This window comes from Canis aureus, chromosome 13 (assembly GCF_053574225.1).
Source record: "Canis aureus isolate CA01 chromosome 13, VMU_Caureus_v.1.0, whole genome shotgun sequence".
Classification (NCBI taxonomy): domain Eukaryota; kingdom Metazoa; phylum Chordata; class Mammalia; order Carnivora; family Canidae; genus Canis; species Canis aureus.
The window spans coordinates 19,024,937-19,039,461 of record NC_135623.1 but is presented as its reverse complement, the minus strand read 5'-3'; the positions used below and the strand labels follow the sequence as shown (position 1 = coordinate 19,039,461).

Here is a 14,525-nt window from a genome sequence, read left to right as displayed (position 1 = left end):
TTGCATTTCAATCATGTACCTGACTTGATCAAAATGCCCCATCCTTTTTATATAGTGCTGTGTTTGATTTGCTAACCTCTTCTTAAGGATATTTATCTGTATTCAAAATACATATTGGTATGTTGTCTTCTTTCCTTAAATATCTGTGTGTCATTTGTTTTGTGAAATCAGGGTAATATTAGCTACATGAATGAACTTCTACTTTCTAGAGGGGTTGGTATAGAACTGGTATTATTTCTTTCTGAGATGTTTGATAGAATTCACCAGTGAAACCATCCTGGCCTGGAGTGATTTGTGGAAAGGCTTTTAACTATAAAGTCAATTTCTTTAATATAATACAGAACTACTTGGATGATCCATTTTTCTCTTGTAAGCTTTGGTAGTTCTACCTCTCATAAAATATTTGGATTTCAGGGGAATCCCTGGGTGGTTCAGCGGTTTGGCTCCTGCCTTTGGCCCAGGGCACGATTGGGTCCTGCGTTGGGCTCCCTGCATGGAGCCTGCTTCTCCCTCTGCCTGTATCTCTGCCTTTCTCTGTGTGTGTCTCTCATGAATAAATAAAATCTTTTTAAAAATTTGGATTTCATCTAGTTTGTCAAATTTATTGACATAAAATAGTTAATAATATTTCCTTATTATTTCTTATTTTTTTCAAAGATCTGTACTCTTATCCTCTTTTCCAGTCTTGATATTGGTGGTTTGTGTCTTCTCACTTTTTCTTTTTCTGATGAGTCTAGCCAGAGGTTTATCAATTTTATTGATTCTTTTCAAAAGACCAGCTTTAGGAAACAAAAAGATTATTCATCTGGTTAATATGCACCACTACAAACTGGGGGATGCTTCTAGCAAACTGTCTCTAATCTTAATGAACATGACAAAATTCTGGAATAATAGACCAGGTTTAACACTTGGCTATTCAAAGTGAAAGTAGATGTCATTGTTTAATGGGCTCAAGCCACAGTGGTGACTGTGGTCCTGACCCACTGGAATCTGTGGCAAAGTAGTGAGACAAACAGGCAGACAGTAAGGGTTTTTCTTGACTTAAGCAGAAAAGATTGAGAGCACTATGCTGAAGGCTGATGTCAGCTGCCAGAAGGAAAAATCATGATTCCTCATCCAGTTTCTAGATTTCAGCCACTTTTCAAATCCAGAACTCACTAATGAAAGCTGAAGCCAGGTTCCCTTTAGGAAGGACCCTCTATCATCACAGAAGGTGTTTATCCCAATCTTCCTCCAAAGGGACCTGTGACCATTTTTCAGAGTACTGGAATACCAACCAGTATACCAGTATCAGAATACCAGAGAGTTCTTTTGAGGGCTGCTACATATAGGATCTGAACTGAAAAGTTTCCCCAAAACTCCAAATACCAGCATGGCTTCTTATTAAAGTGGAGACCTAGGGAAGCCAGGAATAAACTGAGCCCTGATCCATTATATAGTAGATCCGCTGTGGCTATTTCCTGAGTATATGATTGAGATGGATATACTCAGGAGCTTGCAGAAATCTCATGTTCGTTTCATGATCTATGGAGCAAGAGTCATTATGGTGGGAAAGGGAAAGTTCGTGTCCTTATAACTATACCCTATCCCAGCAAGATAATACATCCAAAGCAGTATTGCTTCTATTGGAATGGTAGCTATTAGAAGATGTGGGGTCATGATCCTCTTCATACTCGCATTTAAGTCACCATTCTGAGCCCTTAACAAAAAGACATGATTGTGGTAGAAGATAGTAGGTTTCTGTAAATATAAGCAAATGATAGCCTAATAGTTATGCAGGTTGCAGTGTTTGCTAGAACACATCAAAACACCCTCTGGCATTCAGTGTGAGCTACTGACCCAGTAACTGTATTCTGTTAGTCCCTACCATGGGGGATCCCTGGGTGGCTCAGCGATTTAGCGCCTGCCTTCAGCCCAGGGCGTGATCCTGGAGTTCTGGGATCGAGTCCCACCTCAGGCTCCCTGTATGGGGCCTGCTTCTCCCTCTGCCTGTGTCTCTGCCTCTCCCTCTCTTTCTGTGTGTCTCTCATGAATAAATAAATAAAATCTTAAAAAAAAAATCCCTACCATAGAAAAGAATCAGAAGCAAGTACATTCCCTTAGGATAGCCATGCATATTCAGTCTTGCCTCAGAGCTAAATTAATGTTCTTATTTTCTTACAATGAAATCAGCAGGGGCCTTGAGTGTTTGGACCATCCATGGAATGTCACATTGGTCCACTATATTTGTGACATCACAGTAAACAGACCTGAAGAGCAGAAAATGTCAAGTAGTCTGAACACCCTGGTATATACATACACTGAAGTAGACCAGTTAGCCACATTTGGGTAGTTGGTGTTGGATGTTCAGAGAAGGCTCTCTGAGGAGGATATGCACAAGAAGCAACCGGGGGTAGGAGGGTGGGGGCGGGGAATAGCTAATATGATAGTTGTAAATCCTCATGACTAGGGCATGCTTGAGAAGCAGGTAGGCCAGTATGGCTGGAGCACCAAGGAAAAGGGGTGTGGAGGGTAGTGAGAACAGGTTTGAGAGGTGGCTAGGAGGCCACATCATGTAAGGTCATGGGTGCCAGGCTAAGATGTACAAGTTTCAACTGATCCTTTTGAAACTTTTTTTTGATCTAAGCCTAATGGAAAGAATGAAGAGCTTTCAGCAAGGAAATGATAATGTCTCAAATCTGTTTGGGCTACTATAACAAAATGCCATAAACTGGGTAACTCGTAAACAACAGATTAATAAATTTAAGAGTTCTAGAGGCTGGGAAGTCCAAGATCAGGATGTTAGCAGATTCGGTGTCTGGTGAGAGCTTACTTCTTTCTTGGTTCATAGATGGGCCTTCTGGTTGTGTGCTTATAGGGTGGATGGAGAGTAGGCAGCTTTGTGGGTCCTTTTTGAGAGGGCACTAATCCTATTCATGAAGGCTCCACCCTCAGGACCTAAGCATCTACCAAAAGCCCCACCTCCTGACACCATCACATTGGGTTTCAACATATGAATGTGGGGGAAACACAAACATTCAATCTATGGCAGATGGCATGCCATTTATGTTTTTTTTTTTTAATACTTTTTAAAAAGTAAACTCTATTCCCAGAATGAGGCTTGAACTCACAACCCTGAGATCAACATTCAGATGCTCTATTGAATGAACCAGCCAGGCTCCTTTGACTTATGTTTTTTTTTTTTTTTTTTTTAAGAGCACTTTGGCTGTGTGTGGAGAATGGATTGTAGGGAAGTGGAAGTGAACACAGAATCATTTGGAAGGTTTTGCATTTTACCCAGGCTGGAAATGTTAGTGGCTTGCTCTAATGGCCATATGGAGACAAAAAGAGGTGGATGGACCTATAGGGTGTATTTCATAGGCCTATGAGAATCACCATTAGGTATCAAAAGGGAAGCATCAGGTATAACAACATTTTTGGTGTGAACAACCTGATGGAAGTGTCTTTTATATGGATAAGAAAGATTGAAAGAGGAAGAAATTTTGGGCAAGGATAAAAAAATACATGGAAAAAAATTTCTTTGTTTTTTAATAAAAAATTCTAGGTCTAGGATAACTGGTCATTGCCTCCCTATATGAATCTGAATTTCTGGGGTGGTGTTAGGCTAGAGACGAGGGTCTGGGATTCTTGGCCCAATTTGTGGATTTTTAAAGCTGCATTTTGAGGCTGAGGAACATCTAGGCAAGCTGGAGGTGATACGTGGGTGTCAAAGTGCTTGGACTTTGAAGCCAGACTGAAGTGAGCTTGAATCCTCTTTCTACCACTTATTAACCCTGGTCATGTCACTCTTTGCCTCCAACTCCTCCTTCATGATATAGAGACTGTAGTATCTTCCTCTTTTTCTCAGGGTTGCTGGGAGGATTAAGAGCTTATGTGAATTTCCTGGCATTAGTAGCAACAGATGTTGGAGACACTGACCCCAATTCATCAGTGGAAGCTCCTTGAATTACAGCCTTAGTGCCTAGGAGTAAACATGCCAAATCGGTAAACCCAAATCTTTGAAGTATTAACTCATGTTCCATACTATCAAAAACAGTTCAGATAAATGCCTATGCCAGCCTGGACTAGACTGGGGCAGGGTGTAGAAACCTTGGTATAGGTAGTGCTGCAAAGGAATGGTTCTGTGCAATTCATTCACACTTACTTTCCAGTGGTGTAAAGCCGCAAAACATCTGCAACAGATGAACACATAGGTGGTCTTCTAGAATAAACATGGATTTTGAAGTCAGCCTGAGTAGGGTTCAAATCTCCAGTCTGTCTTGACCTTACTCTTAGGTATGAACTTCAGTCAAGTGGGAGGGCTACAAACAATACAGACTTTGCATCTGTAACTTCACTGGCACGAGCAACCCACATTGGCTCCTTCGGGATCCGCATATTTAATAAATATGTCAACCGGCATCTTTGTCATTTTTACTTTAATGCAGCTCGTCAGGAGTTTAGCATTGAGGAGCCCTTGAGTTTGAAGCTTACGGAGCAATTAAAGTCCCTCCTGGGAGAATCCAGACCTGGAGACTGTCGGTGCATAGAGATGAGCAATTGCATATTTGTCTCCCCCTTGCCAGAACAATGGAATAAGCCACGTGTATGTTGCATACTATGTACTTTTTTTAAATAAAGATTTTATTTTTTATTCATGAGAGAGAGAGAAAGAGAGAAGCAGAGACATAGAGGGAGAAGCAGGCTCCATGCAGGGAGCCCGATGTGGGACTCGATCCCAAGACCCAGGATTACACCCCAAGCCGAAGGCAGATGCTCAACCACTGAGCCACCCAGGCGTCCTGCATACTTATGTACTTAATTTAGAAAACTACACATCTAATAAACTCAGGGAACTGGCCCATCTTCTATTAGTTTCTTTTCATTAGCCATCCTCAAGAAACACCCTACGCCTGCCTGACGTGATTCCTACCCACCTTATGGGAATGGGCAGTAATGCTGAACCGACAATGGCCTTGCTGGTAATCAAAGTGCTGACACATCCATGCTGTCACGTTATGACAACGCTTTGAGTTGGAACTGGCCGATAGCATTATCCTCATCAGATCCTGGAGCTCAGAGTGATGAAGTGACATGCCCAAGGTCACAGGGAGCTTCCTTTTCTCTGCGGAGCCGAATCATTAAAGGTAAGGGCTCCAAAATTAGGCACACCTACATTCCAACAGTTACAACTGTGGGACTGGCCTTAGAGGCTCAGTGTCCACCCCGGTCGCTGCAAGGAACACTGCCCAACCTGGGACTGCCAGCACCTGTATTTCTGTGCCCCCCCCTCCCCCCAGCCTGCTTTGCTCCCTCCCCGATGGAAGTTCAGAAGTGACAGGGAGAGGGGATAGGGCTCCTTGGGAGTAGCCTCAACCGAGACTGATTTGAGTTGGTGAAAAATACCCAGCTCCCTCTTCCCTGGGTGGGATAATCCTGAGACCCAAGTACAGGGGCTTCTCGAGTTGCGCCCGCATGTCCTCTATGGTGGCAGCTTGCTTGAGAACAAACATAACATTGGCTGTCCGGCCTTCCTCATCTCATTGTCCCATTTTTTTACTTTTACCTTGAGATCTCTTTTTAAGTAAATCCCTTGCACCTAAATCCTTATCTCAGGGTCTGTTTCTGGGGACCCTGAACCAAGACATGACCTCTGACAAACCACTGAACTCCTCTGGAACCCTCAGTTTCCTAATCTGTAAGAAGAGAATCTGTATCCTATATACTTACTTACCTCACAGCTTTGTAGGGACGTTTGAAGGACATATTGTCTATAAAGAAAGGGTTTTGTTCAGTTCTGTTCAAAATTCAGAACAACAGAAAAATAAATGGGAAATGACCAAAATGTCTAACAAGAAAGGGTAAATAAGTTAGGTTTTATCTGAATAGTAGAATATTACCTAATCAGTAAAAATGAATGTTTTCAAAGAATATTCAAAATATGGAGAGTTGTACATGAAGACCATACATTACACAATCCAGCCCGAAAGCTCAGTGGGGGCGGGGGGACATCTGAAACTGTACCTATAAAATTACCTCCATTTTGTTTTAAAGTACATTAAAAGTTATTTATCTCTTGGTAGCGGTGGGTTGTTTTTATGCTTTTTCCTATTTTTCAGATTTCAAAGTTTTCTAAGTAAACAGTATTATCAGGAAAAGGGGAATGTTAATTATAGAAACTGATTTTAACTTCAAGATTTCAACTATAATAAAGAAATAAAGATGCCTAAAAACAAAATATGTATAGAATCTCAAACACTTTGTTTTTGTTTTGCTTTTTTCCTGGTCAAATGCACTAGTTATTAAAAGGAAATTCAGCTTTGCAATATCAACATGAGCAGTTAATAAGGGCAAGGCTTCCCAAAGGCCTAAGGGCTATGTAAATCTGAGGTCCTTTGAGTCAAAGCTTTAGGCTACTGGGTCTTCCTGGGCTCTCTCCCCTTTGATTCTGCTCTGAGACTATTTTTCTTCACAATTTCAGCTCAGCTGCTCTTCTGGCTTCCATTTGCAGTGTCAATTCCAAGCTGAAGTACCAGGTTGGGGCAACTGTGTGACTAGGCCAACATCAATGACCTGTTTGGCCCCACTTGCTTGAGCCAGCTCTAGATTAATTTCGCCTGGGGATGCCTTGCCTTGCCTGCCCTTACACCATTTTGAGCACCTTTGGACATCAAACTCTCATCTGTATCCAACCTCCCAACCTCCATTTACCTCCCCCCGCCCCCACATTTGTAGGCAGAAATTACTCTTCCAAAGGAGAAAACTGATCCACAATCCATGTGTCCATCCAACCATCCATATATCCTTCCATCTTGCCACTCAGCAAATAATCACCGGTGTACAACTCTGTGTGGGCACTGTGTTAGAATCTTGGGATGCAGAATTAACTCAGACATTGGCCCTACGGAGCTGTCTAGCCATGAGATAGCAAAGATAAGGCTCCGTGCCTCACTTGGCTCTCCTGTGCCCAGGTGTAGCAGATGCTTGTGCTGCTTGTCCCACATCTCCTCAGCCTACCTGATTTCAGTGCAGCCAGTGGGGACAGTTCCACGTACTCGGCCAGCATCTTTGATCAAGTGGACCTTGATTGCCTCAGGTCGGCCTTGCAGAGGAGCAACCAGGAAATGAAGGGAAATTTACACCCAGGAATGCAACCCTCAGTTGTCTCCCTGTCCTTGGGGAAGACAACTCGGGTGTGATTTTCTACCATTTCTGAGGGACACCCTAGAAGGACTGAGTCCCCTTTTTCCCTCAGTGGTAATGAGCTTATTAACACACCTTTTACTGGGTTTTGTCCCCTGTTCTGTCTCACTTTTGCCTATTCCTTACTTCTGCTTCCAGGTATCACCTAGCAACTAAACTATTTGCTCTTAGTTGCTTGTCCCAGTCTCTGCTTTTGGAAGAACCCAAACTAAAGGTCTATAAATGAATCAGTGAATGAATGAATGATGATATTACAATGAGGGAGGAGGAGGACACTGTTGGAGGTGGACAAATGACCAGTTTCTATTGATAAAGACCCTGTTACGTCATCATCCGTTTACAGTAAGGAATCATAGCCTCCAAGTGTGTGTTCCAGGATGGTCACTTGACTATCTTAGAAATAATCTGAGCCACCCAGGCGTCCTGCATACTTATGTACTTAATTTAGAAAACTACACATCTAATAAAGAGAATAATGTGAATATGGCTAATAATAATAGCTACCCGAGAAGGATAAGAATAATGTGAATATGGCTAATAATAATAGCTACCCGAGAAGGGACACTTCCCCTTGCTAAGGACTTTGTTCACATCATGCTATTTATTTTTCATAAACCTCCTGTGATCCAGGCATTAATTAACCCTATAAGTGAGAAACCGAAGCTCACAGAGGTCACATGGTGGCTCTGCTGATCTCAACTGGAACTGCCAGACACCATAGAGTCTTATGCCCCCGCTCCACACAAGTCTATTACAACACCCAGTCAGTGTCCCAATTCTCTAGCTGCTTGGGAAACAATTTATAAAGCACACCCTTGAAATCAGAGTGTGCCTTTTCATGGGGTCTAGGGCAGCCATGGGGGGTCTGTGTAGTGTAGTGTAGTAAATAATGCACAAATCTATTTGTTACTCACTGTTAAACATGGCTTAAGATAAAGCACTGCTTTATTTACTCTGTCTGGCAGCTCAAGCATGCTCCATGGGGTCCATTACACGGTGATGTTAATTAGGTCCGCAGCACTGCACCTTCTATACGCAAGGCTCACTGGGTGACCCACTGGTCTCATCTCTCCAGATGTGTCTGGTTCAGCATCAGGTCTGAGGACAGAGAGAATCTTTGGGAGGCCGGCATCACCACCACACCACTGAACCAAGTACCAAAGTATACTCTGTAGACGTGCTGCCTATAGCATTAGGGTCTAGCAACCTGACGTGCTTTTCTTTTTCTTTTTCTTTTTTTTTTTAAGATTTTATTCATTTATTCATGAGAGACACAGAGAGGCAGAGACACAGGCAGAGGGAGAAGCAGGCTCCATGCAGGGAGCCCAATGTGGGACTCGATCCTGGGACTCCAGGATCACGCCCTGGGCCAAAGGCAAATGCTCAACCGCTGAGCCACCCAGGCATCCCCTGACGTGCTTTTCAAGGTCACTATGAGACTTTCAGGGTAGGCAACTGGATCGGAGGGGGAGTTCCTAGAACCCCCAAATGACAAAGCTCCTCAGGGATCACCTACCTCAACAGGATTATTTTATAGATGGGCAAACCAAGGCTTAAAGAGAGGGTGAGTGACTTTTCTAAAGTTATGTAAATGCTAGTGGACTGGGATTAGATGTTTTTGCTTCTAGTCCTGGCTCTATCAAATGGATCATTTCCACGTCCCTGTCCTTTGCCTTCTTTCCCTCCTGTATTGTATAGTTGCAGAATGAAAGGATGCAGAGGATATTCATGTGTCCTCCCCACTGCAGCCATTACCCCTGATGTTCCTGAAAGTATTCCTGTGAATCAGGAAGAGCAATCATTATTCAATTTCATTCTGTACGTAAGATTGAGGCTCAGAGGGGAGAAGATGACAGCAGCTGACTTGGGCTTGAGTCCAGGCTTCTGGGTTGACACTCTTTCTAACAAACCACTTGGCCAGCCTAAGGGTGAATGAATGAATGAATGAATGAACAAATGTTAAACTTACTAAAGGATGAATTTAGGCATGCATGATGAACAAGGCTTAATGTTGAAAAATCCCCATCCCGTGTATTTGCACTTCCACAAAGTCAAAGCGCCCAGCCCCTGGAGCTGCTCTGTGGGCCAGAGCAATGAAGGATTTACTTCACAGCTGTGTACCCTTCATTCCGACCGCTATCTAGTATTCAGCTCGGCTTAGAGCAGGGCCTTAGCAAGTGCTTCTAAAACCGAACGGAAATGAGCATCCTGGAGCCATGGTGTTCAGCTCTTAGGGAGCAATTTGGAGAGGTGCTGGGGGCTTAAGGAAGCAGCCTCTCCCTTCATCACATCACATCACACCAGGGTTGTTTTGTTTTGTTTATCTTTAGTTGAGGCTGGCCTGAAGAAGGAGAAAGAGAAAAACAGGAACACTGAGGCTGAGATACAGAAAAGAGACCTACACCTGAGCTCACCTGCTGACCGTCCGGAAAAGGGCTCTTGCAAGCTTCCCACCTCAGGCCTGGCTGGGATCTGCACCAGCCTTCACTGGGGTTAGGAAGGAGAGGTAGCCTTGATACTCTGTTGAGCACAATCCCAGGGAGGCTGGGCAGAGGGAATGACCCATTAATATGAATGGGATGTTGAGACATTAGATATAATTTCAAACAGAAACTTAACCCAGGGCCTCTGAGGAGGAGTCGATGTACAAACGTGCTTAGAATCCTCAATGATATGTCATTTATACTCAGTAAAGCTCACACACAAACATTCACAACTATGAAGAATCAAGTGTTTTCACACCCTAATATGAAAAAGTTACTCATAAAAGGCACACACGGAGCAAATGTGCTAGTACATGCACACGCACACGCAGTCAAATCCTACATAACCAACTTCTCTCTTTCACCTCTCCCAGTCTCCTCCCATCTCTCTTCTTTCTTTTTCTCTTTCCCATGGATGGGAAACATCCTTTTAGCTTTAAAGTCTGATAGTTTCTGATATGGGCCTGCAAGCTGGGTTTGCTCCACATTGCCCAGAAGTGTTGGGGGTGGTGGCCCTTATTTATGAACTTCTGGAGGGGCAAGCAGGGGAGGGAGGGCATAGCCTTATAGAAATGTTCTGCTATAAGGGATCCTCCATTCTCAGCAGCAGCAATACTGCAAACTGTCCCTGAAGGGTTACTCTCTGCCTGGCCTCATGCGGGGCCCTGGGACTTGAGCAATGAGTCAGCCCCCAAGAGCAATGCCAAGTTGAGCTGGGAAGATAGAGCTGATGCACACACACACAAAAGTGAAATACGAAGCTGCTGTGCCAAATGAGATGTTTAGACAGTAGTTCTCTAGAACTATTGTCTCAGGGGGAGAGTTGTCTACAAGGGCTGGAAGATCAGGTACGACTTCCTGGAGGAAGGGGTCTTAAAGGTAGGAAGCAGGGCAGCAGAGAGGAATGGGAAGTGACTGGCAAGCATAAGATGTTTAATAAATTTTGTTGGATGAATGAATGACAGGACGATCCAGATCCAAGGCAAGGCAGGGACCAAGTAGTAACCTTTATGAGCATTCTCTCCTCAGAAGAAGGGGAGAGACTACTGGGAAATATTTTTTTCAAAATACTATACTTTCCCATTGATCCTCTCCACATCCTTATAATACTCAAGAGTAGGTTGGTTAAGGGACTGTGCTCCCATATCAGAGTGTGAAACTGAAACCAGTAGAAGTTCTGGGATGACTCAAGATGGGGCAAGAGATTCGGGTAATGTCACGCAGCCAGGCAGCACCGGAGCTGGCAGCAGTTTCCAATGGCTACGTCTCTAAATCCTTCTGACTTCACAATTTGAATCCCAGGGGTGGGAAGTGGGTTGGGGTGGGGGGCAGAGGAAGTCTTTGGGATATTTAGCAGGAAAACTCCTGGTAGCTGGTGAGCAGCATCTACTTTTAAATGCAGGAATAGGGTGAGGAGTGTGTTAACAGAGGGGCGAGGCCTCCTCTAGACCAGCCCAGCCTGACCTCTTGGCAAAATGTCTCTCCTGCTGTTACAAGTCAGAGGGTAGCTCCAGCTCTGCCTGTTAAGACAGGCAGTTGTTTTAAATGGAAGAGACTCCAGCCTGGAGGATGTGCAGGGACATCTGGCTGCAGAGAATGCTAGAGCCAGGCTCAGAGGAATGAGGCAAAAAGAGGCCATAACAAGAATGAAAACGAACCAGTGGGCTGCCAGGGGATTTTATAAACCGGCATTTTATATAATTCAATATTTACTCTCATGTCAGCTTTAGGACACACACAAAAAGGTAGAGGGACGATGGAAAGAATGGAAGCCCTGGTGTCTGGTGCCAGCCAGGCTCCCCGGTTGTGAGCTATGTGGCTTTGGCCAGATTGCTTTCCCTCCTAAGCTTCTGTCTCCTTCTTGGGGAATAACTTCCACTTCGGAGGGTTGTTGTGAGGATTATGTGAGACCACAGAAGACAAAGCAACCAGTGCAGGGCTGGGGCCTAAGTAGACACAGTGACGGCAGAGCAGCAGCAGCACTAGCAGTAGATCAGCAGTGGCAGAAGTAGCAGTGGTGGTGGTGGTGGTGGTGGTGGCCGTGGTGGTGGCGATGGTGGTGAGGGTGGTGATGGTGGCAGTGGTGGCAGCGGTGGTGGTGGCGATGGTGATGCTTCTGGTGGTGATGGTGGTGGTGGTGGTGATGGTGGTGGTGGTGATGATGGCAGTGGTGGTGGTGGCGGTGATGGCGGTGGTGGCGGTGGTGGTGGTGGCGATGGTGGTGGCAGCGGCGGTGGTGGTGGTGGTGGCCATGGTGGTGGCGATGGTGGTGATGGTGGTGATGGCGGCGGCAATGGTGGTGCTGGTGGTGGCGGTGGCAATGGTGATGCCGGTGGTGGTGGTGGTGGTGGTGGTGGTGGTGGTGGTGGTGATGGTGATGGTGGTGGTGGTGGCAGTGGTGGCGGTGGTGGTGGTGATGGTGGTGGTGATTGGTGGTGGTAGTGGTGGTACTGGTGGTGGTGGTGGTGGCAGTAGATGGTGTGGTAGTAGCAGTAGTGGTGGTGGTAGTAGTAGCAGTTGGGTGATGGTGGTAGTAGCAGCAACAATAGTTGTTCTTATTGTTATAAGAAAAATGATCTAACTGCGTTGAGCTCCAAAAAAAGAATTTGGCCTTTAGGAGAGGACTAGAGATTAAGTAAATCCATCTCCTCCATGTCTCCACAGAGAGTGGGGCCTCCAAGGTAGGTTATCATTCCCATTTTACAGATGAGAATCCCAAGGCTTATAGAGGTTAAATTCTTTACCTGAAGCCATGCAGCTAGTTGATGGGAGAGCTGGGATCCACATTTCAGTTTGTCTGACTCCTTAAACACAGGCTGTTCTTATTATGTTCCAACCTCCCCCCTTTTGGGGAGGGAAAGCACCTCTTGGTGCCCTTCGGATGCTCAGGTGGCAAGACTCAGAGGAAGAACTGGGGACACTGTAGGCTCAGCTCACATGCTCCAGAAGGAGGGAGGGATAACAGTACCTGCACTAGATTATCTGCATGGGGTCAGTAACCCAGAGGGTCCCAAGATGGGTCCTGCAATGACTACTTTGCTGAGTTTCCAGGAGCTCTGGGACATACAGAAGCTTCTGCATGTCAAGTGATAAATGAACCACTTGCCCAAACCCTACCCTGCTGGAGTGCCCGGCAGGAACCCAGACAGGTGTGTGGGAGCGAGAGACAGGAGGAAGACAGGGTCTTAGAAATAGGTGCTAAAAAGTCCTGAAATCCTTACCTGGACGCCCAACCTGGAAACTTTGTGCTCCCTGCCTCTTTCCCCCTTCCCCACCACCTCTAGGTGATGCCACTGGCTACTTGTTATTCTGCTTACATCTGTTCTCCTGTTTTGACCTGGTTTTCCCCAGAGGCCAATGGAGAGTGCCCAGTATAGAGCAGTGGATAGGGAGCTGGGTTTGAATCCAGATTCTCTCTAGCAGGATGAATGCAAACAAAGGATTTTACTCTTAGGGTCTCAATGTTGTCACCTGGGCAAAGTAGAAAATGGTACTTCAAGGGATGGTTGGGGATATCAAGGCAATGGATGCAGAGGTATCTAGCATGATGTCTGGCACACAGCAATGCCCAGGGAACCCTTGGCAGATGAATGAATGGATCCTCAACAAATGTTAGTCACTCTAGATTTCCATGGGTGGCACTGCTCTGAGCCAGGATCCTCTTAGGTAGGTCTCGGTGTGTCACTGAATCACAAGGATAGCTCTCAGCTAAAGGTCCCCTCTGCTGATTCAGGCATTGTCATCAGAGGCAGGTGACTCAGCCTCTGCGGTGGGGTTTTTTGGGGGTGGGGTGGGGTGGGGGTGGGGGATAGTGAGAGAGAGAATCTTAAGCAGGCAAGCCCAGAACAGAACCCAATGCAGGGCTCGATCTCATGACCCTGAGACCATGACCTGAGCCAAAATCAAGAGTCAGGGCAGCCTGGGGGGCTCAGCGGTTTAGCGCCGCCTTCGGCCCAGGGCCTGATCCTGGAGACTGGGGATCGAGTCCCACGTCGGGCTCCCTGCAGGGAGCCTGCTTCTCCCTCTGCCTGTGTCTCTGCCTCTCTCTCTCTCTCTCTGTCTTTTATGAATAAATAAATAAAATCTTAAAAAAAAAATCAAGCGTCAGATGCTCAACCGACTGAACCACCTGGGCTCCCCTCTGCTGTGGGCTTCTGCACAAAGAATCCGGGTGACCTCTGGTTTGCCCACCATAGTGTTTACGGGTGAATAGACCTTTCGGCCTGTCTCTGAGCTTCTGGACCATTGGAGAACAAAAGAGGCAGAGATGGAGCTGTGTGTGAGAGCTGGGTAGAAGCCCAACATGTCTTGCCCCGCCACTCTTCCTCTTGGCAGCATTATTGCACTGTCCTCAGAACACTGGGTTGGCAGCCTGTGCTCCCCACTGCGGCTCTGTGCAGAGGTGAAGGTGGGCAGGCAAGCGGAGAGGCTAGAGTCCCCACTCCTGGGGCTGGGCGGGCTAGTAGCTTCTGGCTGGTTCACCTGCCAGATTGCTGCTGCCTCCAGTCTCCTTGCTGAAAGCCTTCCTAACTGGAGACCACAGGTACCGCCTGGTCCAAGAAAGTTAGGGGGCTCTGAGCAGGCCACGGCCACAGGGAGGTCCGCTGGCACCCCTGGGCTCTCGGGTAGCCTTTCTTCTCTGTTCCACCAATAGAAAGAAGCAGGTGGTCCTATTGCAAACACATCCTACAGTCTACCTTATAGCTGTGCAGTTTTCCCTCTTAAGGAATTCTAAATGTTAGCAGGGTCCATATGCTGTTATTCAGAGACGTTTAATGTCTTTTGTTTAGCATTAAATGATACTTTTTATACTATAAACTCCATCCTCTGACACCAGGAATGCAACCCCCTGCCTCATGC

The 14,525-nt window shown here is 45.9% G+C and overlaps 1 protein-coding gene and 1 long non-coding RNA gene across 3 annotated transcripts in view; both read right to left on the bottom strand.

Moving 5' to 3' along the window:
• Positions 1 to 581: 581 nt before the first annotated feature.
• Positions 582 to 2,282, bottom strand: LOC144281990 (uncharacterized). The gene is made up of 2 exons (XR_013350362.1): positions 2,068 to 2,282; positions 582 to 779 (listed from the first exon to the last, which is right to left on the bottom strand). It is a non-coding gene; the product is annotated as an uncharacterized LOC144281990 (long non-coding RNA).
• Positions 2,283 to 8,122: 5,840 nt separating this feature from the next.
• The window catches only part of LOC144281984 (BEN domain-containing protein 5), a 1,369,676-nt gene continuing 1,363,273 nt past the window's right edge, over positions 8,123 to 14,525 (bottom strand). The window contains exon 16 of one of the 2 annotated variants that reach the window (XM_077845003.1): positions 8,123 to 8,280. In XM_077845003.1, coding sequence (XP_077701129.1) covers positions 8,172 to 8,280 — 109 coding nt within the window. In that variant the 3' untranslated portion in view covers positions 8,123 to 8,171. The remainder of the gene's footprint in view (positions 8,281 to 14,525) is intronic. The other variant, XM_077845007.1, reaches the window with a different exon arrangement.